Below are 24614 nucleotides of genomic sequence, written 5' to 3' on the forward strand. Positions count from 1 at the left end.
AATTCAAAATGTACTTGTGTAAAAGTACAAAAGTATTGGTATCAAAATATGCTTAAAGTACAAAAGTAAAAGTAGGCCTACTCATTATGTACAATAATGTCCCATTTCACAAGTTTTCAAATGTATACAAATCTTTTGAAAACAGCAGATCTACAATGCGATGCATTATGAGCTTGTAGATCTGCTATTTTCAAATGGCCAAAATGAAGTGGTTAATGTGTGTAGTAGAAGTACTGAAAATTGGAAATAATCCAGTAAAGTAAAAACACTTCAAAATTAAGTACTTTAAGTACAGTACTTGAGTAAATATACTTAGTTACTTTCCACCTCTTATTTGTTTTACAGGTTGAAAGTGTCCTTAAAAGGCAGCTGAGTCTGACTCATATTTGGATTATTGTTTTTACACGCTTTAAATCGTACTTAAAAAGTAAAAGCAATGACGAATGATAGGCTTTTTGATTCATAACAAAATGAAAAAGCACTGTAGAAATAATCAAAATGCCCGGACTGGGCCTACATTCATCATCATCATCATCATCATCATCATCATCGATTTAATAGCCATATATTCCACCGACAAATAGATAAATATGTGTCCGTGGAAAATAACCGGAAAGATCCGGTCAAGACAATAGTCTCCGGAAACATTCAATAGCACCAGCTGGGTGCTCCTCGAAACATTAGAAAATTGTGGGAGGCAACAGTCTGGTAACGCGAGACTAGACAATAGGGGATACGGCAACGCAGACCATTTCCTTATCCGCTCTGGACCGGATCTAGAGATTGTGTAAGTCTCCTTCTAGCGACCCACAGAGGGCGCAATATATTTACCAAATACTCCATTCACGTCTCACGAGTGCGGAGTGTGTCCTTCTATCATTTGCCTTGCTGTCATGGCTTCTGCAGTAGCTGTCATACAGGGGGCGAGCAGGGGACTAGGACTTGAATTTTGCAAACACATTTTAAGAAACAAAGGTCCTGCTGCAGCTGTCGTCGCGACATGTAGAGCCCCAGAAGGAGCCACAGAGTTACTGGACCTGGCCGCCCAACACCCGGACAGACTGACCGTTCTGAAGCTGGACGTGAACAGAGAAGATGAGATCAAAGCTGCTGCGGAGGAGGTCAAGCAGAGGTTCGGTCAGGTGGATCTGATCATCAATGCCTCGGCCATGCTGCATCCCTCCGGTAAAGGAGAGACCAGTCTGAGAGATGTCTCTGCCCAGGTGAGATCAGTTTGGATTTCACCAGTAGTGTAAAGTAACTAAGTACATTTACTCAAGTACAATTTTGAGGTATTTTTTACTTTACTGGAGTATTTCCAGTTTTCAGTACTTTTACTGAAAGTATGGAAAATATTATGCTTTTACTCCACTTTTGATTATTATTACAAAACATAATGTATGTTTTGTAATAGTAATACAAATCTACAAAGTAATGTATATAGGGCTGAAGTGGTTAATGTATGTCTCAGTATCTCTGCCATTTAAACGTGATATCAACTATTGTATTTGATAAATATTTTTTTCTGCATGACCTCTGGCAGGGCATCATTTCCACTCTGACCACCAACACAGTGGGTCCACTGGTGATGGCCAAGTACTTCGCCCCCCTTCTCCAGAGAGGAGGAGGAGGGTTTGGTCTTCAGCCTCCAGAGAAAGCCAAGCGCCACAGTGGCATCATTGTTAACATCACAGCCAAAGTGGGCTCCATAGGTGATAATGGTACGGTACAGTCACAATTAAATAACTTGTTTAGTTCCTTGGGCAAGATTGGGCAATCCACCTCCTTTGTATGCGTTCTAATGAAACAGACAGGATAGTGAAGATACAGAAAATACAGCTTTGATGGGATTGGACCCTCGGCTAACAGGGATAATACTGTAGGTCCAGAGATGGGGTCGTTAAGACCCCTCTAGCTGTGGGCATGCTATGTTAAGTAATAACCACACAGAATGGATAATTGCTCCCTGGGTTGAATCATATTGTACATTATGTACCTGAAGTTATGAAAGGGCCATGTTTTTTTTCTTTATCATAACGCATTTGTTTGCAGCTCTATCTCTCAAAGTCTACGGTCAGTGTGAAGGTTTGTGTAGAGTGTGTACAATAAAACATATAGTAAGATGTTATAGCAAATGTTTGCTTTTTTAAGACCCCCCAAAAATGCTATTTACTAGTGCCCACTGCCCAAGCTATATACTGTACATTGTGTATGAATGTCAACAGTTACAGCTCCTCTCTTGTCCAGGTCTTGGTGGGTGGTACAGCTACAGAATGTCCAAAGCAGCTCTCAACATGGCCACCAGAAACCTGTCTATAGAGTTGGCACGCAGTCGACCCAAGGTAGTTCATCAAATCATCATCTAGTATCATAAACGTATACATTGGAACTTGCTAAATTGAACACCAGCCTATCAGGCTACATTGAGAGCTACTTCCTCTATACAGTCTCTATTGCCCTTGCTATTGGAGTGTTCTGTTTGTTCAGTGGGTTGTGGTGAATATAATGGTTATAGTCGCTCAGTGGTTAGCAGCTATGGGCCTTTCTGTGTTGAGTTATGTTCTCTCCGTGCTCAGTTGGGTTTCCTTCCACACCACAGGACATGCATGTGAAGGACATACTCCTGCCACACCACTGCCTTGACTGATCTTATAGCTTGTACTGGTCCCTTGGGCTGCCCACTGCTCATAAAAGTTAGGGTGGGCCCAACAAAGAGGCTGAATTTCTCCACAGGGGTCAATAAATTATAACTTTTGTTTATGTCATTGGCTCAAAATATTTATGTCTCAGTCAGTCCGCAATGACAACTGTGTGAAAGATACAGAAATAGCTTTTAAGGGATCTTTGTGATTTAGACACAATGCTAGTAGGCACTGGCTAGCGGCCTGCGGCCATGTAAAATTTCCAGAACTGATTACATGTAATTATGTACGCAATTCGCAATACTGTATATGGTGTGTGTGATGTTACTGAAAGATCAGTTCCTGTATCAAAAATACACATAATTACATTTACAGATTCCACACAACAGCTAGGATTTCTGATTGACTTGTTATCATTTGCGCTGTTTCCCAGGTGGTGTGTGTGTCTTTACATCCAGGCACTGTCAACACAGACCTTTCCCGGCCGTACCACAAGAACGTTCCCAAGGACAAGCTCTTTAGCACTGAAGACTCTGTCAACTTTCTGATGGGCATCATTGACACACTGAACATAGAGAAGACTGGCAAGGCCTACAACTGGGATGCAACTGAACTGGCTTGGTAGATGGGTGGACAGACAGACAGAGAGACAGACAGACAGACAGACAGACAGACAGACAGACAGACAGACAGACAGACAGACAGACAGACAGACAGACAGACAGACAGACAGACAGACAGACAGACAGATTGACAGACATTATGTTGATATTACATCATGGGAAACATATTTGATGTTTGGTGCTCTTTTGCTAAAAGTGATTTTATTCTATTTTTTGCTTCTAATCCTCAGTGCTTTAACATGTTTTCAGCACTGTCAGGAATGTTCAATCGATTAGAAGCTGGTGCTGTAATGAGAGGTTCTGAAACACATAGACAGGGAGTGTCACTGCTACCTCACTATCAAATAGTCATACAGATAGAAGAGATTGTTTTACTACCTCACACATAAACCCAGTGATCAGAATCATGTATAATTATGTGCAATTACAATTTCTATTAATTATACTTATACAAGACACTGTTCCTTTGTACTGTATGTGCTATTACCATTCCTTTTAAGTAAAAGCAAATATTGTTCCGTTGTGTAAGTGTGTCGTACGATCTGTGTCACTGCACTGAAGAGAACGTTGATGTTTTTATATTTCACAACACTTATTGGTAAAAAGTTGCTAAATGGTTGACAAACTCTAGGTGGACCTCTTACCCTGAAGTCATGGAGTTATGGACAAATTCTGCTATCTGATCAGCTGTTAGAGTGGTTTAGAACTGTAAGTTATAGAAATGCAGGACATTTATTAGAAAGAATATTATATTAATACACATGCCTTATGTTTTGTTCAGTATCAGTTTTGTCATGGAAATGGCAATGATATCATATTTGAAACATTAAAATCAGTTAAATATATCTGATGCTTTGACAAGCTGACCATGTGCTATAATCTTCTGGTATTGTGTTAGTGTGTACACACACATGTACAGTATATCTGTGTATAATGTGTCTAGGAGTACATGACAGAGGGAAAGGTGGGACAAATACAAAATTACAAATCAATTCAATTCAAAGGTCCTACTTTTCAAGATTTTATAAATGTAATGCTCCAACATTCTTACATGTAAAGCCCCCATTCCTAGAGAGTAAAGAGTTAAAGAAAAAATACCCCCTTTTATCTTAACTGAAGTTGATTCCCAACACACCTATTTTTTAGCAACACTAAACAATAAAAGCCTGGAGATCGAGGCTACAACACACCAAATACAAACATAATATTCATACATACATCAATACAGTAGCACAAAGTGGAAAGGTGACCAGTTGTGTCGGCAAGAATACAATTATAACCACTAAGGACACATTTGAACAGCTGCATTGAAGGAAAAGAGAAGGGTAGAGAGACACATACAGTATTCCATATATATTTAAAAAATGCATGTTAATGCAATACCTTGATCAACTTTTGGATATTAAGTTGTAAAGGAATATCAATGGACTAAAAGAGCATGCTGCATGATTAGAGAGTCAGGTCCCTTCAGGACAATGTCAAATCAGTCCATACAGACAGTATCTTCAAATAGCATTCTTTATCTTCAACCAGCCTTAAAAATAGCGTGCTTCCTCAACAGAGTGTTTGGGGATTTAGCCGGGGGTTGCAATGAGGTGTCTGGTGGGGGCTTCTAAGATCCAGGGACATGACATGACTGGTCCTATCTATGAAGGGCACGCCCTTCACCAGTACAGGGCCAATGGGGAACTGCCATAGTGGGAGGGTGAGCGTACACACAGTCAATACACATCACAGACTAAAGAGCACAAAACTCAGGAGAACATATCATACCTAACACAGGCAAAATAAACTAAAAGGCAAAGACAAACATATACTGTATGGAAGCCAAAGGAGAATAACTAACATCAATGACACATTTGTCCCTGAGATTAAAGAATGGCCATCTTAAAACTTTAAGTTTTGCATTGAAGTTGCATTGAAGTTAAAGTAGTATCATTTAATTTCAGCCGACCTGTCCAACAACTTTGGGGAATCTCTGTGGAAGGTCTGGACTGACCGGGTTATGCATCTTGACCACCTCAATTTCCTTCACCAAATCAGTGGTGATGGAGACTACAATGATGTTGAACTCAACAACCTCATCTTCCCTATAATCTGATTTGTGCTGATCTACAAGCTCACAATGTGATCATGTGATGTCATTTTCAGTGCACGACATGGCACACAACCAAGTATAAATCAAGCATATCAAGGCAACACTTCCCACTCGATCAAAATCGGACTTCAAAATATACTGTTAAATATGCAATGTGTTCCTTGACTATAATGTTCTTCACATAAGTTATAATGAATAGATACAAATATGTGTCCATTTAACATTATTTATGTATAAAGAATCATTTGAATCTGTGCTTTGAGGTTTTGCAACAACAGTCATACATAAGTGTCAAATGTCAGTGTGACCAACAATCTAGACAGTCCTGTAGAATATCATTTATTTAATTTGTAAATTCAGCATCGGATAGGTTGGATTAGCCTTTTAAAATGTTAGAGATATTCAAGGCAGTGCACAGCTGAACAGTCAGTAGACCTTTTACCAAGAGATAGATATATTAAAATATTAATTTGCATATTGTTAAGCCTAAACTGCAAAGATGGAATGCAACAAAAGGGAAGAGGCGTGATCACTTTCTTAAGAGCAAATGTATTCTTTAATTGTAAAAAGATGGCTGTAGTGTAGACTGTAGGTGCAATATGGATTTACTAAATATTTAGACCTTTCCAATTTCATTTTGTTATTAATATGCCAAGTTTCTGCTAAACACTACTGTTTGCCGCTGCTGCTGCTGTTTTGATATGTATAAGATTTACGGTAGGCAGTGGGCACTCATGCTACAAACTCAAGCTCTGTGCCCAGTTATTGTTCAGGATTACAGTACAATGTGAAAAGTGTTCATCTAAAATGTAAATGGAATAAACAACAAATAAATAGGCATAGATTGGTAACATGAATCAATGAACAGACACCTGGTGGCCATGGAGGAAGCTGCCAGCAGGTGAGGCAAAGCACTGGTGAAATGTAGATGATAAATGCAAATGTTTTATCTTGTCGGGGTGGAATGGAGCATGCAGAAAATCCACACAGATATTCTACAAATCTGTGCTACATTTTTAAAATGCACTGGTCATGGCTTTTACCTTGTCTATGCCATAGACAAGGTAAAAGCCATGACCAGTGCCATGTAAAAATGTAGCACAGATTTGTAGAATATCTGTGATCCCATAGGCTCTATGGGATCAAGTAGCAGCTTCTCTCAAAAGTGAGGAAAAGTACCTTATCCAAAGCTGAGGGTTATGCTTTATACTCATTAGCCTAGTATTCACTTTTATTTTATATATATATATAACAAAGGTACAGTACACACAAAATCATAATAATTACATGACACTTTGAAAGTGCTTTTTCCAAAATACACATATCTGTACTGTAGCAGGCTGAATGTTTTATACAGTAAATATTATAATGTATTCTAATTATATTTTTTATAAATACGTACATTACAATGGGCAGTTTTTGGAGTAGTTTAAAAGCCTACAATGGGCAGTTTTTGGAGCAGTTTAAAAGCCTATTTCCTTTTAGATGTCATACCGGAATTTCCTTTTGAGAGGAACTGCTACATGCAGTCAATAGACAACCAGGAATTGAACTAGTGCTAGCAGAGTTTGTCCGACTCTGAGTCAAGAGGAAATATAGTCAAATTTCCCACAAAACAAACTATCCCTTTAACAGTACACCATATACAGCAAAATTAAGCCTACAAACATCTTAAAACAATCACTGACAACTTTGGTGTTCCAGTAGTTTCGTTTTCACAGTTTAAACATGATTTCATGATATAACCTTACATAATAATACTGCATATTATTAGTAGCAATAGCATAGCACTTTTCATAGAAGCAAAAGTCTTCCATGGAGGAGAGCAATACGGATACTTACATGGAGTCAATTACATGTCTGAAATTAAATGAGTTTTTCTCGAAGGTAATTAATCAAAAATAAGAAAAAAATATTTTAGTGGGAATTCTTCCTTGAAAAGAGTCTATTATTTAGTGCATGCTCTCTCAAGTTTTCCAAACATTATCACCCTTCAAATAAAACAGTTTTTCTTCTATTTAGAAAGAATGCTGTACTTTGGTATTACAAACACATTCAATACAAAAAAGGGTGCCAGGCTCTTTGAATGGCAAGGTCTGTCAGTCGGTTTCAGTTAATACAATACATCTACTGATGCACAAACTTGGACACATCATCAGTGTTGTTTACTGGAGTCACTGGGTGTTTGCAACAGACACCCTTTGCAACAGACACCATCCTCCAGGCGACCCGACCGAGTGTGTCCAAGTGGCATGCTACTGCCCCCCTGTCTCTTGGGGGCTTAGGGTGGCAGGTGAGATGTTGCAGCAGGTGTTGGCGACACTAGGAGGCTTTAGGCACTGTGGGTTGCCTCCGGGCCTGGCTCCTCCTTCGTCTGACCAGAAGTGAATTATGTGCATTGTGTCGTCGTTGCCGCTGAACAGCAAACATCTCATTCTGTCTTCATGGATTAAACCCTCCTTGCAGGTTTTTTTGTAGTCTGTATCTTTTGGCCGTCCTCTGACTCTCCAGATGTCACCACACTCTTCGTGGTCATCACATCTAGTTATATGAAAAACGACTGTCTGGATTGCAGTCAGTCGGTTTCAGGTTATTGCTGTCGGTTTCAAGTTATCTGAAAAACTAATGTCTGGATTGCTATAGAGTTTGCTGTGCACCTTCAAAAACTGCTGAAGGGTGACCCTCTTGATTTGGTGACCCCATGGCCTCTCCTCTAGTGCCATCTATGAGTGCCACCCATAGGCCAAAGTGTTCAATTGAACACAAGATATCTCAAAATGTAATGGGTGGATTGCCATGAAACTTCCTGGGCACAAGTACCCTGGAGGATGAAACCTATGGATATTGGTGAACCCATGGCCTTTGCACCATTTGACCAAAATGACCCCTTGCTATATTATTATGTTTTTGAAGCTTAGCAGCCCAACAAGGCACACAACGGTTTCAAGTCCATTTACTGGCAGCGCTCTAAGGAGGGCGATATTTATCGGTTCAAACCAACTTACTGTGTAGGTCACATAGGGTGTAAGGAGCAGCTCAACCTCTAGGGGCTGCTAGCGGGGCTTGTAGACTAGTAGTCTTGCTTCATACAATCATATGTCATGTGGCACTTATTACATTAAAAGTAACACCTTTGTATGTTTTTCAATAAAAACCTGTTAACAATAACAAAAAACTGTATGTGTTGTTATTATCATGCTGTATTCAAAAACAGCACAAGGCTTAAAACAAACACATGGACAGAGATGCCTCCTGCAACTCTGGGCCTGCAATATTAAACGATACAATCTATAAACCGTGATATGTTTGAAGGCCGCTAACAACCCAGGATCCTCAAAATGATTCACCCTTATATGGCACATGGAAGTTTTGGAAGAGTATACAACTCCACAGAAAAATAAAGAATTACAAAAGCTAATACACAGCTCCCAGCAAGTCCCAGCATTGAATCTGTCAGGAAGGCACATTTTCCCTGAGTTTTAGTCCCTCCAACGACACTCTGTACTTGTCTGTCTGGTTGTTCTTCAAGGACATGAGTCATGAGTCCTTGGCTGAGTAGGACTTAGCCCTACAACAGTTTCTGACCAGCATGCATGAGGCCAGGATGAAAGCGCTGAGCATGAGAGACACACTGCTCAGCAAGAAAGCTGCCGTGTAGTTACCTGTCCTGTCCACTAACCAACCTGGAAGAGGGAAGAAGGGTGTGGGCAGAGAGGAGATGGAGAGAAGAGAGAGACAGAGGTTAGGGTGAGAATAAACAAATTAAGAAAGAGAAGCAGAAAGAAGTGAGAATTCTCTGCAGTGTTCTGTCACTGCACAACACCCTCCCAAGCATCATCAACGCTGCACTTTGTAGCTTTTTGACTAATCTCTCAAGACAGATTCTGCAAACAGCGGAATCTATCGGCGCTACTGCCTTAAATGTGATGTTGTTATTAGGTATGTAAACAGGAGCACCTGGAGGAGCCAAACCCGAGATCTTTTTAGTTATTTTTTTTTCTTAAACATTTTTTTTTAAAATTGCTTTTTGACTAAAAGTGAGGGTAGTCATTCACAAATGCACAGAACTGACCTCAAACATCATTAACTCGGACGTACATAAATGGGGAAATCTTTCTCATAATGCCGTTATTTTTAGATTCGGCATTTTCTCCAAAGTCATTAAAAGGTTGTTGAACTTCCGGAACAATTTAGTCAATGTTGGCTAAACCTCACTGCCAAATGAGAAGTCATGGACGTTTGAATTTCATTTTTAAATCAATGTTTTCACATTTCAGCACAGACAAAAACAGCAACTCTGCAGGACTGACCAGTCAAAACCATACCTGCAATCGGAGGGCTGAGCAAGTAGGGGATGGCATGTAGGAAATAGACCACACCCAGAGCGGAGGTCAGGTATGTCGGACCCACCACATCTGAGGTTACCACGGGGATGAGGGCCACGTAGGCCCCGTCGAAGTAGCCATAGAGGACAGAGAAAGGGACCAGGAGAGAGAAAGAGCAGAGCAGAGGGATGAACAGGCATGATATTCCCTCCATGCCCACTGCCACCATGTAGCTCATCAACCGATACTTCTGCAGACACCTACATGGAATGATTCAGAGTGAGAGGAATGTTTTAGAAGTATGGTTTCAGAAATGGATTATTTTCTAATGGCAATGATCACTGCGGTATTTAAAGTTGGCAATCAAGATAAAAGACATGACAAAACGTGATTGCTCTATTATAGTCTGAGACTGAGGAGATGAAGGAATATGACTACTGTGTTGGCAAAACTTTCACAGTGAGATTGTGAGATTATTTTCTTTTTACACGTGTAGGTAGTCTTAAGTATTTTGCATTTGTGGAGTATAAACACATACAGATAAAATAAAATAAAAACAGCTGCACGCCGTCTTCACTTGCTCAATAACGAAAAACCTTTAATCGCTTGCAACGTTTCGGTCAAGGATGATTGATGCCTGTAGAAAGAGCTTGACCGAAACATTGCAAGCTATTAAACGTTTTTCTTTATTGAGCAAGTGAAGACAGTGTTCTTTTTATTATGTAACATTGACAGCAAGCAAGACCGTTTTGACGGTGCTTAAAGGGATATTTCACTTTCCCCAAAAAATTGGGTCATTTTATCGTCTAGTCAGGCTTTTGTGAGCTGCCCAGACAGTCTTTAAGTTGCTTGATTCATTATTTAGATATTTGATATTAATTTTATCAGACAAAACCATTGTAACTTCAAACTCCATTTTTAACATGTTAGATTAATCAAAAACACCCGATAAAATGATCCAAATTTGTTTTGAAAGTGAAATATCCCTTTAACCACTTAAACCCTATCCACCTGTTTCCGCGGGAATTTACTGGAGCAAAAATCCTGTGTGGGAAACATCCTGCGGGGGGACGGGAAGTAGGAAATAGCGGCTCAGTGTGTTTACATTTGCCAGCAGAACGTAGCTGTACGAACGGGCCTTTTGCATGTAGTTGAAGCGCAAGGGGGCAGGGGGCGGGGGGGGAGAGAGTCAGCGCACTGAAGTCAAGGCACAGACTACTGTGTTGTTGACGGACAACGGATGCACGCTTATGAGAAACAACACAAACTAGACGCGTCGCAATTCAGGGCAATTGCAAAGTGTGGTTGCGCCGACGCGAGTCGCGGGTCGCTGCCGCCGGGACTCGGGGAATACGCTGGGAGGAATACCGTCGGAGGCCGCGTGACGTGCCATTCGAATACATGCCGTTTTGATTTTAGGAAATAGGCCCCTCCCACAAATGTAACGGGCCAATCATATTGTCACGTCACTCCTGATATCACTTTTATTTCATTTTGAGAGGATTGATCCCCCCAAAAATCATATTTTTGCATCAAACGGTTACGTTTTGTGCATTTGTGGCGCCCCCTATGGGTCAAAGTGGAAATACTTTTGAGGATTCGTTGAGTAAACCACCCTCAACATGTGAGGGTGGTTTGACTGGACGTTTCGTTAGTGATTTGTGGCCTTTTTTGTAAAACGGGCCCCTTCCGCTAACTTTGGAAGCCATTTACGGACGAACGGTATGGACTATCAAAATTCTGTTTCACTCCAGATTATCGCATGGGTCCAGAGATAATGTGTACTGATTTTTGTGAAATTTGGAGAAAATATGTGGGAGGAGGAGCTAAAAGTGTGTTTTGAAGATAATTCAAAATGGCGGAAAATCTATCCTGACGCAAATGGGCGTGGCCTATATGGGGAGTTGCGTCATGACCCAAGGAATCTAGGGGAAAAAAGATTTTTATTCTAGGACCTACGGTTCAAGAGTTATAGGCCAAAACGTAAAGTGGGCTGTTATAGCGCCACCATGAGGCCGACTGGTGTAATGTTTTTAAAAAAAATAATTTCGGACTAAATCATGAACCTCCCCACCAAATCTGGTAACTATAGCTCTTACGGTTTCAGAGCAAAAAATACTTGAATTTGAGTTTTTTCACTTTTCCATTAAAGTGGATGGGGACATTTAATGCACTAATAAATCAATATCAATAAAACTATGCAACCAATCTCTTAGCCTTATACAAGCGCACGATTCCCGGTGAGGCCGGTCATTTTGACATATGGCACAAAATTGGGAAAATTAAACTGTGGGAGGAGTAGTGGTTTGAAATATTGTTTATCTAGAAACACCGAAAGAATAAAGTTTCTGTAAAACAATAGTCTGGTTGCCCATTCGGGCAACCACACTAATAAAACCTGGCAAAACAGTTGCGTGCATTAGCGCAAGATGAGGATAAATGAAACATTCAGTCTAAATGTCCAGCAACTACTACCAATACTTTTGTATTTGAAACCTTACATTTCTCTAAATATTATAAACTCTTAGGACAGCCTAATACAAATATAATTTATGAAAAGGCTACTATAGGCTACAGTGAAGTCGGACTGAATGACTGAAACGTTTTTTCTTTTTTAACTCTCTTGGTGATTATCTGGCACAGTAGTTGTGGATTAGCAAACTGGACATTAATGTTTCCTTTTCGCGTGCGAATTACTGGACATTTAGACTGAATGTGTCCTTTACCCTCATCTTGCACTAATGCACGCAACTGTTTTGCCATGTTTTATTTGTGTTGTTTCTCATAATAAGCGTGCATCCGTTGTCTGTCAACAACACAGTAGTCTGTAGTGTGCCTTGACTTCAGTGCGCTGACTCTCTCCCCATGCACCGACACCCCGCCCCCTTGCGCTTCAACTACATGCAAAAGGCCCGTTAGCCAGCTGCGAACGAGCTACGTTCTGCTGGCAAATGTAAACACACTGAGCCGCTATTTCCTACTTCCGGTCCCCCCACAGGATGTTTCCCACACAGGATTTTTGCTCCAGTAAATTCCCGCGGAAACAGGTGGATATACTTAGTTGATTGGGGTTCCCCAGGGCTCTATACTAGGTCCGCTAGTATTTCCCTCTAGTCTACACCCAATCTGCTGATGGTAAAAGTATCAGCTAAATGCCTAAAATTGTATTTTAGGCAAGAAATTGATTGCTACAGTATATTACAGTACACTACAGTATGTATGTCTGTATAACTGGAACTATCTGCATATTGTCTATAACTTCCCCTATGTGTAAACTCAACACACCTCCTTAGACAATGCTAACCACTGGTTTAGACAGCTCTGTTATATGGGACCCCACAGCACCAGGAGATCATAATAACCTCAAGAATGCATGTTAACAAGCTGCGAGAAGATATTACATTTTCCATAATAAGAAAGGGCTATTGTACATAGCATTACCTCTGACCTCATAGTCAGTGCTGACCAATGTTCTGTTCAGCTTAAGGTGCTGAAATGTGTGTTATAGTGAGTGCAACAGTAACACACACACATTGAAACACGCACGCACACACACACACACACACACACACACACACACACACACACACACACACACACACACACACACACACACACACACACACACACACACACACACACACACACACACACACACACACACACACACACACACAAAGCACTAACATATGCAAACACATACTTCCAGTCCTGACATTAAGTGTAATGAGAACTACACGCACAAACACCCCCGTCTACATACTTCCTGTCTGTGATCCATCCAAAGGTGATATTTCCGACAATGCCACTGACTCCAAATATGGACATGAGGAAAGCAGCTTGCTGGTACTCTACCCCTACGCTCATGGCATAAGGAACCAGGTAGACGATTGGAACACTGCAGCCGTACGCCAGGAACAGGAAGGACACCGACAGAAGCAGGAAGTCGGGCATTAGCAGAAAACCAAACTCTTCCATGGACCGTTGACTAAAACAGTTTCTTCTGCACAGAGTTTGTGTGTTCACTGAGGGCACTGGAGGAGCATCCGAGGTTAATTGTTTGACATTCATTAGTTTGGCTTCAGGAACTCTTGAGTCAGATAGCTTAGTGTTGATGTTGTCTGCTTGCATATTGTTCTCATTCATGCGTTCAACGAGTTTCATATCGTCATGCAAACCGCTGTCTCCCAGTTTAGGTTCTGAGAGTTTGATCTCCGCTAAAATGTTCTCAGTTAGCTTGTTGTTGGTAAAAACCTCATTATCTGCTAAGAAAACCTCCGTTAGCTTTGGATCATTAAGCTTCCCGTTAGATACATGGAGTTTTGTAATCCCTGAGTTGTTAGTATCCGTCTGTTTAGGTTCTGGCTGCTTACAACCAGCAGGTACTTTGGGATCCAGCAGTGCAGCCATGTAGCCCCCCTTCTCTACGTCTCCAACAGTCTCCTCTTGTTTCCTTTTAGAGTAGAATAGAATAGAATAGAATAGAATAGAATAGAGCAGAGCAGAGCAGAGCAGAGTAGGTAAGTCCAAATCATGGATTTTGGGGGAAAATGTTAGCAATGTTCTGCAGTATTGCATTGTACTGCATGTATAAATGTGTGAAACAGACACTGCCATAAGATATATATTTTGAGGCTGCCATATTGCTGTTCAATTCTTTGTTATTAGAGCCTGTGGGATTTACCTCTCTCCTCCTCCAGGACTCGGGGGCCTCATCAGAGCCCCACAGACACACAGGTTGGAGACGAAGCCCCCCAGGATGAGGAGTGCACCCCTCCAGGAGTACTGCTCTATCAGCAGCTGAACGGCAGGGGCCAAAATAAAAGTCCCAATGCCACTCCCTGGGTAGGAGATATGAGAGGAGAAAATTTTGAGAAAACATAACAAAGGATGGACGTACGTACGTATATAATTATACAGGAAACAACCCAGAAGAAAATGCCAATAGAAGCATCAGTACCTGACATGGCAATGCCATATGCCACTGCTTTCCTCTCACTGAAGTACCTTCCTACCATGGCTATAGCTGGGGTGTAGCAGAGGGCAAAGCCCACACCTGTAAATGTAGGACAGACACAGAGCTGTCACGATTACAAATTTAAGTTGACGATTAATGGTCACTCAAATAATTGCCATTAACGATTTAATTGTGTGTTTGGCATTGAACATTGGAACATTAAGAAGGCTTTTGGGCGTCATAATCAAAAATTGCACAGGGCAGATATGATAAATCACTGAAATATGCAAAGAAATGATTGAAATATTTAAGGCCAGCATATGTGTCGATGAAATGAAGTTTGTCCCTGAGCAAGACTCAACACATTGAATGCCAATCGCGTAGATCTACGCAAACCTATTTAAAGCCACAGCGTGCCAATCGCGTAGAATAGATCTACGCGAACCGCCGATTCCCATTGAAATTTCCCCAGGTGCACTTTCCGAATTTTTTTGATCCATTTCCGGTTTCCGGTCGGAAACAGAATTATTCGGGTTCCGTTTTTTTCGATCGTATCCGCTTCCTGTCTGGGATCCTGTTTAAAACTCGATTTTCTCGGTTGTTGTTTTTCTCCTCGCTGATCACTGTTTAGCGTTGATCCGCTGTATCTTCAAGATGGCGGCTCGGATTTGGAAACTGTTTTGGCTGGCCGTTTCTCACAGATCCGCTGAGTGTTTAGAACCAAATGAACGCGCACTTTTAACTTATTTAGCGAGGTCTGTGGCGACATGAAAAAAACAAAAAAACAACAATAAAACGCTGGCACTGGTGAGTACATTATGATATTAAACTCTGGCATGGAATGTGTTAACCCCTAATTGCTCACAGGCCCTCATTGAAAACAAGGCCGCAAGGACTTTCATGAACGTCCTGTTAAAAGGAATTATCTTTATCTTTATCATGTAAAAATAGCAGAAATAGCTGATCTGCTATTTCTGCTTTTTTAATATTTGAAAATGTTTGAAAAAAATTCAACATGGAAACGATTATGAGTTATGACGATTATGCAAAAGATAATTGCGATTGTCTCATGTAATTGCGATTAGACGATTATGTAACAATTGTGACAGGTCTAGACCATAGACTGTATAAAAGAAGGTCTACTCTAGACAGACACAGTGGTGATCCCAAAGGTGGGGGGCCCTGGTGGCTCAACTGAAATGTATACGGTCAAGTGTTATGTGTACCTGTGAGGACACCCAGGGAAACGTAAAGGTATTCTAGGCTGTTTGCAAATGAGCTGAGGACCAGGCCAGTTGAAGACAAAAGCCCTCCCAGGATCACCGTGGCTCTGCAGGACAGACGGTTTCCAATCATGCCGCCCAGCGGAGCTGGAATCACAGTAAGTATAGATGGTTACAGACAGCAAACAACAACACAGTTTCCCTCAACATTCCAACCTTTGTGAACATCTGGTTTGCAACTGTTGCTCATGGGAAACGACATAAACTATCAGAGAAACAGCTGTTAGCTAGTTAGCTAGCTAGCCTAGCATCCAAAACCATTTAGCCTTGCAAGCAGTACCTGGGGTGACCTCTAGGGGTCTTTGGTGGAGTTTTTAGTATACTTAAGACCTGTTCATCCTTTTTTTTTATCATTATAAAATTAAAGCTGATAAATGGGCTCTCTCTCCCACATTATATTTAATTATTTTCTGTTTTCTAAAGAGCTGGAGAGACGGGTATAGATCCCCGTTTCTGAACAAACATGCAATGATTACTAACAGAATGTAGAGCTTTCATCGTTCATTTTAACAAAAAATAAAAATTAAAAAATGTTTTGTTTTAAAATACCCCTTACAGCAACTTTAAATGACTTAATGCTATACAGTTAAAGCACAAATCCCCAAATAACTTCAAACAAGGTCCATAACCTCACCAAAAGGACTTTATTTTACTTTCAAGACAGCTGTTCCAAATTTACCCTCATAAGACACAATAAACCTGTGTCTTTATACTCTGTCTCTATTGGGGAACACTTTATCCTTGTAAATAGTTAATAGCTCATGAACAAGCTGTTAATAAATTACTTAAGCACCTTAAGTGTGCTAGGACCAGCATACAATATCTTAATATTGCTGCTATTCTATATTCATTTTTTTCCCTTTATTAATTTGTTGTTATTGTTTATATCTGCTGTCACAATATGCTGTATGTCTGAGGAACCATAACAAATGAATTTTACTCTATAAAGGCCTACCTGTACACAAATCGTAACAATAAAGAAACCTTGAACCTTGAACCATGACGTGTTTAACATGATGCTGTGTAAATTCGAATGGATTTTGGTTGGATAGTGGATCAGTGTTTCTTTCATTCATCTGACAGTGATCACAATCATATTTTTCACACCACTGTCATCATTATAGTTGTGGTGTTGACTCCACCATCCACTTGAGTTAGAATTATATTCAAATGCTTATTTATAGTTATCGTTATAGTTATTATTAATTTACACACCTAGACTCAATCTTTATTTATCAATGTTTCCAGGCTGGACCATAACTCACCCCGGATGCAATGGTAGATAGTTTGTTTACACAAATGGCAACAAGAGTGTCCATAGAGTGTAATAGTAAAAAAAACTAAACTTTCGGATCAACTGAAAAAGCTGTGGGCTGAATACTGTAAGTAACTCCCCTACACTGGATTTTTCAACTACCCTCAGTTGAATGAATCTACAGCTTCATATGTTGGCCTCATTCAAAATTAAACGGAACTGTAACACAGTGTCCTACCACAGAGCATGGTGGTACAGTCTACCAGACTGTAGATCCAGGCAGTCGTAGAGTAGTCTCTGTCAAAGTGCAGCTGGAACTCCACAAAGAAAATGGACACACATCTAGAAGGATGGAGAGAGAGTGTGGTTAAGACCTTGATTAATCCCATTGGAAATTCAGTTTCAGCTTCACCTCAGGTGATGGCTGCTGTGAGCACCCGAGCAGGCCGGGATTGTGACCTTCAGATTACCAGACGGCTTCACAACCCACAAAGCTACAACCAGCTACGTGTGTGTGATCACTCTGCTCTCTTGATATGACATAGAAACCAAACCACACCAAAGAGCATACTCCACTAGAGGCAGCCAGACTGATCAGGCTTAATAGTTTTATGGGGCAAAATTATGTTTTGGTATGGCTTGGATCTTACAGTATGTACTACTTCCTACCTCAAAGCACAAGCCACAGAAAGAGCGTTCTAGTTGGCTTTTCAAATGATGGTTAGCTTCTGGCTCTATTTGCTGCACATAACAGCTAGAAAGGATATGATGAATTGGTGGATTCATTAACTAAAACATACAGCTGTAGGTAAATTGAAATTAACTACAATTAGTAAATAGTGTGATGGATTTGAATTCAACAGAATAGTCTCACTGACTAAAGGAGCGGATATGCAGGTACTGTGCCATTCATTATTTTAAAGTCACAACATCTGAGCCCACTTCTTTTCCACCAGTGACCAATAGGCCCTCAAAGTGCAATGGGTTAACTAACTTATTTTGAGACTATGCTTTATTTGTTTTGGTAGATAATTTGCAGGCATGGTGGATGCATTTTCAATGTATTTGAATTGAGAAATTCATAGCAAACGTTTCTTGCTATTAATGTTTTTTTTTTTTTTTTTTTTACATACAGTACAGCCTGTTTCTGTACAGTACAACAGAGAGAGAAAGAGTGTGTGTGCCTGCAGTATGCAGTGCTGGGGTCAACTGCTGATTGGGAAACAGAGACAGGGCCGGTGAAATGAGAGAAACCTTAGCATCATTAAACATTTTCTCATTCCTAAAGGCCTGGCGGACATCCCATCAACACTGGCTTTATGAATGGACCGTGTGAATAGATAGATAGATAGATATTCTTTATTAGTCCATGCAGACATTCCTTTTGCTCCAGGTAGCCATTCAGACACAGAAATCACACAATATAGAGAATACGACAACACATTTACACAACACATCCCCTACAGAGAAAACACAGGCTACCAGTCATGGTTAAGGAGAGGCATAATCACTCATGCTCATGTGCGGGAGATATTTGTTCAAAAGTCCCACACTTGTGGGGACAAAGGGATTCTAAGTCAGTGGTTCTATGCAAGGTCTGGTGACCCAGAGAAGGCTGCTAGTTTTCATTCTAGCTCATCTGGAATTAATTAAAACCTAGGGCACTAGAGAATAATTATCTAGTTAGTAGACATAGCAGTATGGGTCCCCCTGGACCACAGCTGAGACCCACTGACTTTGGACACATACAGTATGTGTGTCCAAAGTCAATCAGTCGTTGCCAGTTAATTTGGACCGATAAGGGTCCATTTGGTTACATCTCTACACTCTCAAGAGTTATAGATGGATAAATGATACTGTAATACTGTCTCCATCTACCACTGTGTCACTTAATTTTTAAGTGGCTTCCTGGAAGATTAATATACTGCAGACCTGTGAAATACCAGTAAATCAGCCGGTGCTTTATCAATTTATGGTGTCTGAGAATCTGCATATCCAACTGAAACAGAAACCTTGGACTTGCACATGATACCAATCTATGTACTCTGTTACCCAGATGGGGCATGATAATTACCGTTATGCCCTTGACCAAGTATTTCATGACCAATTATGTAACACTAGAAGATTTAACACTGCTAAGGCTTATGGCTTGTGACCAAAGCACATGTTGATGCTTAGGAATGCTAATTCTTTCACTTAAGCCAACCCAGGGTGAGAGAGAGAGCTAAATGATTATTTTGTCAAGGAGGAACCAATACTGAACTGACTGTTGAAGCTAGTGTTGGATGTTTGTTGCATTATCACTAGTATGGATTCCACTAAAGGGACCAACTGTGTCAGGCTAGGATTTATACATTCATGTTGCCTTTACTCAGTATCATCTCCAGAGAAATCAGGCTTTGTTTGGGAAGAACAATGTGTAATTGCCAGCAGAGGCTGTTTGCTAGCAGGTACAGAGTGTGATATTTGGGGTAGCTTGAAGTTTGAACGGTTGGTGGAGCAAATCCCCAGACCAGGGGGGAATTCTAATGTGGAAGTGCAGGACAATTGAAGCTTGTTCCTTGTATGCTACTGTTCAAAGTACCCTTGAGCAAATCTCCAAAAGAGGTGCTCGGAGGTGCAGTAACAAGACAGTGGGTTTGATAGCTCCCAGATGTGACTATACCTACTTAAGAGGCAGAGAAATTTTACATTGGAAGTCACATTGCTACAAACATACGATTGTCCACTCACCTGGTAACGGCCCGTGTGCAGATGGTGACAAGGAAGCAGCCGGCTACAATCATCCAGCCCCACCCTCCGTCTGGTGGGGCCACACTCCTCGAGGACCCTTTGTCTCCCTTCGTCTTCTGCTCCATGGTAACTGCCATCACACCGACCGACCACAGGGCAGATCAGCATCAGTAGCTAAACCCCTAATAAATAGAAACATCAGGTCAGGGACTCAAGCACTTCCTTCATTCCCGGTGTCAGACCAGACGTTCCTTGATAGTAACAGGTCTAAGAATGTGCTATGCAAACTCACTCTAGCTCCTGCTATTTACCTGCAGCACATTTAGCTGCAGTTGATCCACCTGTTGGCTCTGTTTTCAATTTAGTTCCCTGGGAGGTTTGGAAATTGATCACTCCCTGCTCGCCTGGTTTGTTTTACATTTATCAGGGAGTGATGGGAAGTAATAGTTGATAAAAGGGTCGTAAATCCTACTCTATGTTAATTAAAACTATATGTAGTTAAACAGCTGAAACCCCAGTGTAAAAAGGATGAGACTAAATCAAAGACAGACACAGGCCGGTTCTCAAATTAAAAGGTTGACATTGTATTAAGATCAATCCACGAGGCGCCGTACAGCAAAAATATCTCTCTGACTAAACAGTCAGTGATCACAACAGTTATACACAAATGAAGTTGTTATCAGCTCTGACGATGACCTCTGGCCATGAGGAGCCTCGCTCGTAGGTTGAGAGAGAAGATGGCAAGCAGATGGTGTGACAGTTTATCTTGGACCAACAGCGTCCAAATGTCTCAAACAACACGTTGACCTCAACTCAGACCGGCGTCGCTGGAGGTGTTGTTGCTTTGTCATAGATGGTCAAGTTAACTCAAATGAGCTGTTATTGTATTCCTCCAGAGATAATCAGTGACCTTGGAGGGCCTGCACTCTGTACAGCTCAAAACGCATGCAGTCTATAGAGTAAAGGAGAGACCTGATACTAGGATTAGTTTTGTCCAACCTCGAACTTAATAAAATCATAAGATTAGTAGACAAACTTGAGTTATGCCAAGATGGCACACTAAAATAGGATATGATGGCATATATATCAATATTTTCGACAAAATACATAGTTTTAACTCTAACAGGAAGATTCAACATTAAATGCATCTCATAGATCATCTATAATATTTTTCCTTAATGATGTTCTGTCAAACATGAAATGGCCATTTCGACCTAATGTGTGCCAGTGTGTATGGATTTTGCGCTGTTATGAGTGGTCCATAACAGCATTTCTCCCATGTTAATACAGTAAAAATACAATTTCATAAACTTTTTATAACCTGAGCATCATGACAAGTATATCTCTCTAGGTTTATTTAGTATGTTTATCTATGATAGACTGTTCCTATTATTTGTTACCATAAGTTAAAGACGGGGTGCCGTGATTTTCAGTGATTCTTTCCCCCCCTAAAACATAATCATCAGGTATTATGGTTATACTAGGAGGAAGAGGTTTTTCTAAAAAGTGTACAGAAATTGTTAAAATTATGTTTTTATGTGGACACGCCTCCAGTTCATTAAGTATACCTGGTTCTCACCTTAGCACCACCCACCTGTCCTAGTCCCTCCTCCTCACACCTGTTGTGTTATGATAATGAGGGGGAGGGTATATTTTTACTATGTCACTAAAGGGCTGTTTTTCTATTGGCACGTTTGACCCTCAAGGTTTCAGCCTCCAGGTAGAAACTCAAAATAGTCAGAGAAGACATAAAACACCATAAAAACACCACCAGGGGGCTTAATTAAGTTCTATCAACCTCACAGACACATGAAAAACAGAAAAAGTGCAAAACCATGGCACCACCTCTTTAAGTTCTACTTTATTACCATACCACTTGACAGTATCCTCACATGATCCTGCTTTGAAGTGTGTAAATGTGTGTGTAGATCACATAATGTTGCTATATTGAGGAAGCCATTTGTCATTTTGATCATGGTTCCGCTCCTGCGGAGCTGACACATAATCCTGTTGTTACTTAGTTTGGGATGTTTCTGTTAGTGCAGTAAAAATGTGTGGCAGGAGAAAGAACAACTGTACAATGAGAAAGCTACAGTAGCAAGGAAAGGAACCTGCCCATCAAACATACAGTGTAACCTTTTAGTGGAGTATACCACCACACAATCAAATTTGCCAGGAGAAAGGCATAAAAGAAAACACAAACTATCAATGGCCCGGGGATACTATTATGACCTCAGTTACAGCATCTATTAATAGATGGACACTCCTTCCCTTGTCATTAATTGGCCGTATTAACATAATTAAAATGAATATTCTACCCAAATTTTTATATTTATTTCAATCATTACCGCTGAGTCCACCCTCCTCATTATTTACTAAAATGAAAAAACTCATAACTAACTTCATTTGGAACGAAAAGAAACCCAGATTACGATTGTCCCTACTTTTCTTGCCATATGAAAGAGGGGGGTTAAAGCTCCCCAATCTCTACTGGTATTATATGGCCACTCAAATAAGAGCAGCAATGTTCTGGTTTTCTGACGAAGCAGGCACATCTTGGGTACAGATGGAGCGTAACACAACATCCTCCCTGCCTTTGAACCTTTATTTATATTCTGACTCTCTTAAGAATTTAAAAAGTAAGACAAAGAACCCCTTTGTTAATAAGAACACGATTGAGATTTGGTTTAAAGGACAACTTTGGTTTTTTACAACCAAGGCTTATGTTTTAGCTTGTAATTAAAGTAAATAAAAGATGAGTGTTAAAAAAAATGTTTTAGTTTTAGCCATTTTAGCGTTTTTTTTTTACAGTGGGCGGGGGCATTCGGTCCGGTCAAAGGTTGCCTCCCCCTTCCATTCAATGGCTCCTGTGGTCTTTGCTGGCCAGATGTGGGTTATTTGGGGCTAGAAGGGCTACTGTAAGTAATAAAAAAGAAATCGCCGGGTTATTGTGTAAAAAAAATGCATATTTAGCCACCGGACCGAATGCCCCAGCCACCGGACCGAATGCCCCCGCCCACTGTAAAAAAAACAACGCTAAAATGGCTAAAACTAAAGAAAGCAGTAAACGTTGTTTTTTTAACACACATCTTTTATTTACTTTAATTACAAGCTAAAACATAAGCCTTGGTTGTAAAAAAAACAAAGTTGTCCTTTAAGGCACAGAAATACTTTGGTTCAGATTCTAAACTCTCACGTTTTTCCCCCCTGTGGGGCAACCAGAAGTTTAAACCAGGGAGCCATGACAGGGGGTTTAAATCATGGGCAGACAAGGGTGTTGCCAAGATCTCAGATATGTATGAAGTTGATGTGCTTCTGTCTTTTGAAGGACTTTGCAGGAAATATAATATGATATCCCATTAAATCATTTTTTTAAGTACTTACAGATAAGAAGTTTTATCTTAAAAACCCAAAATAACTCAACTCAACTGCCATCTCTATCAGTTTTGGAAAAAATGATAGTAGATTATTCTGGTGGTCATGGTCAAGTATCTTTGATTTATAATGCGTTTGTTAGGATGTCTGGGGAATCCTCGGAGGATAGAAGATTGGCCTGGTGCAGTGATTTAAATGTAGAAATAAGCGTTGAAGATTGGCAGAGGGTTTGCTATAAAGCTCAAACGCAGACAATCAATACCAGATACAAGTTATTACAGTACAAATGGCTGATGCAAACGTATATTACTCCTTCTCTACTTCATCATTTTGATCCTAAAACACCAGACGAATGTGTAAAGTGCAATGTGGAAAAGGGTACATTATTTCACTGTTTATGGCAATGCCCAGAGATCATGAAGTTTTGGAAAGAAGTACTTGGTATACTATCCCAGATAGTCTCAGAAAATATTCCTATCTGCCCACAGCTGTGCATTCTGGGCATATTTCCTGATAATCTCAAAATTAACAGTAAAAAAAAGAGTATGATTATATACTCTCTTCTCCAGGCTAAACATACAATTGCGCTCTTTTGGAAAAACCCAGATAAACCAGACATCAGACAATGGTATAGAGAATTATCAAATTGTCTTGCACTTGAGAAGCTCACCTTTGCCATTAAAAAGAAATCTGCCATCTTTCAAGAAATTTGGGGACAGTTCATACAGTTTATGGAAGGTAATCCTTTGGGACCTGTGTAAATATTTCTGCAAATAATTCTGCTACTTCATACTGTGGGAAGAAATACTTTTTTGTTTGTTTTTGTTTTTGTTTTTCTGATGTTTTTGTAATGTATTTTTCTGTTTTTGGTTGTCATGTTGTTATTATGTATGTGTATGATTTCTATGTGATGTCTTTTGCTCTGTTTTTATTTGATTATTTATAGACATTTAATACAAAAGTCATATTGTTATGTATGTCATATAATTGAAAATGCCAATAAATATATAGTTTTAAAAAAAAAAGTGGCACATGCTGGTTAGCACTCATCACATAACCAAGGCAACACAGGTCTCATGACCTGTGTTGCATGTTTAGACATGCGTATTTTGACACAAAAACAGCATTGTAAAGTCAATCCATAATGGTCTCATCCAGTTCAAGTTCAATGGCTATTGCCCCAAGTGTAGTGTAGGGCTGTCACGATAATGACATTTTACTTGACGATATAATTGTGCCCTGTGAAATAATTGTGATTAACGATTCAATAGTGCTTTTGGCATTGAACAGATTGATTGGAACAGAAAAAATATATTTTACGCT

The 24614-nt window shown here is 40.2% G+C and overlaps 2 protein-coding genes across 3 annotated transcripts; one reads left to right on the forward strand and one right to left on the reverse strand.

The window, feature by feature from the left end:
• The first annotated feature begins 871 nt into the window (after positions 1–871).
• On the forward strand, positions 872–3814 carry LOC308100425 (C-signal). Of its 2 annotated transcripts, XM_080449472.1 has the most exons (5): positions 872–1223; positions 1544–1721; positions 2248–2342; positions 3076–3271; positions 3364–3814. In XM_080449472.1, exons 1-4 carry the CDS (start codon positions 894–896, stop codon positions 3265–3267), a joined length of 795 nt encoding a protein of 264 aa, XP_080305598.1. In that variant the 5' UTR covers positions 872–893; the 3' UTR covers positions 3268–3271; positions 3364–3814. The 2 variants fall into 2 exon arrangements, with proteins under 2 accessions (XP_080305598.1, XP_080305597.1); XM_080449471.1 differs by having other exon boundaries at positions 3076–3814.
• Positions 3815–8900: 5086 nt separating this feature from the next.
• On the reverse strand, positions 8901–20053 carry LOC308100557 (monocarboxylate transporter 12-B-like; the record flags this gene model as incomplete). Its single annotated transcript, XM_080449624.1, has 8 exons — positions 8901–9046; positions 9689–9948; positions 13452–13778; positions 14373–14529; positions 14649–14744; positions 15872–16015; positions 17422–17525; positions 19917–20053. 8 exons carry the CDS (start codon positions 20051–20053, stop codon positions 8901–8903), a joined length of 1371 nt encoding a protein of 456 aa, XP_080305750.1.
• Positions 20054–24614: the final 4561 nt, after the last annotated feature.

This window comes from Gymnoscopelus braueri, assembly GCF_963280865.1.
Source record: "Gymnoscopelus braueri genome assembly, chromosome: 14".
Taxonomy (NCBI): Eukaryota; Metazoa; Chordata; class Actinopteri; order Myctophiformes; family Myctophidae; genus Gymnoscopelus; species Gymnoscopelus braueri.

What these genes read in the sequence shown, in the direction of transcription:
- LOC308100425 (XM_080449471.1), top strand. Translation starts at nt 894, where the DNA reads ATGGCTTCTGCAGTAGCTGTCATACAGGGGGCGAGCAGGGGACTAGGA. An exon ending in TGAGAGATGTCTCTGCCCAG is followed by an intron (nt 1,224 to 1,543) that starts GTGAGATCAGTT and finishes GACCTCTGGCAG; the next exon opens with GGCATCATTTCCACTCTGAC. An exon ending in TGGCACGCAGTCGACCCAAG is followed by an intron (nt 2,343 to 3,075) that starts GTAGTTCATCAA and finishes GCTGTTTCCCAG; the next exon opens with GTGGTGTGTGTGTCTTTACA.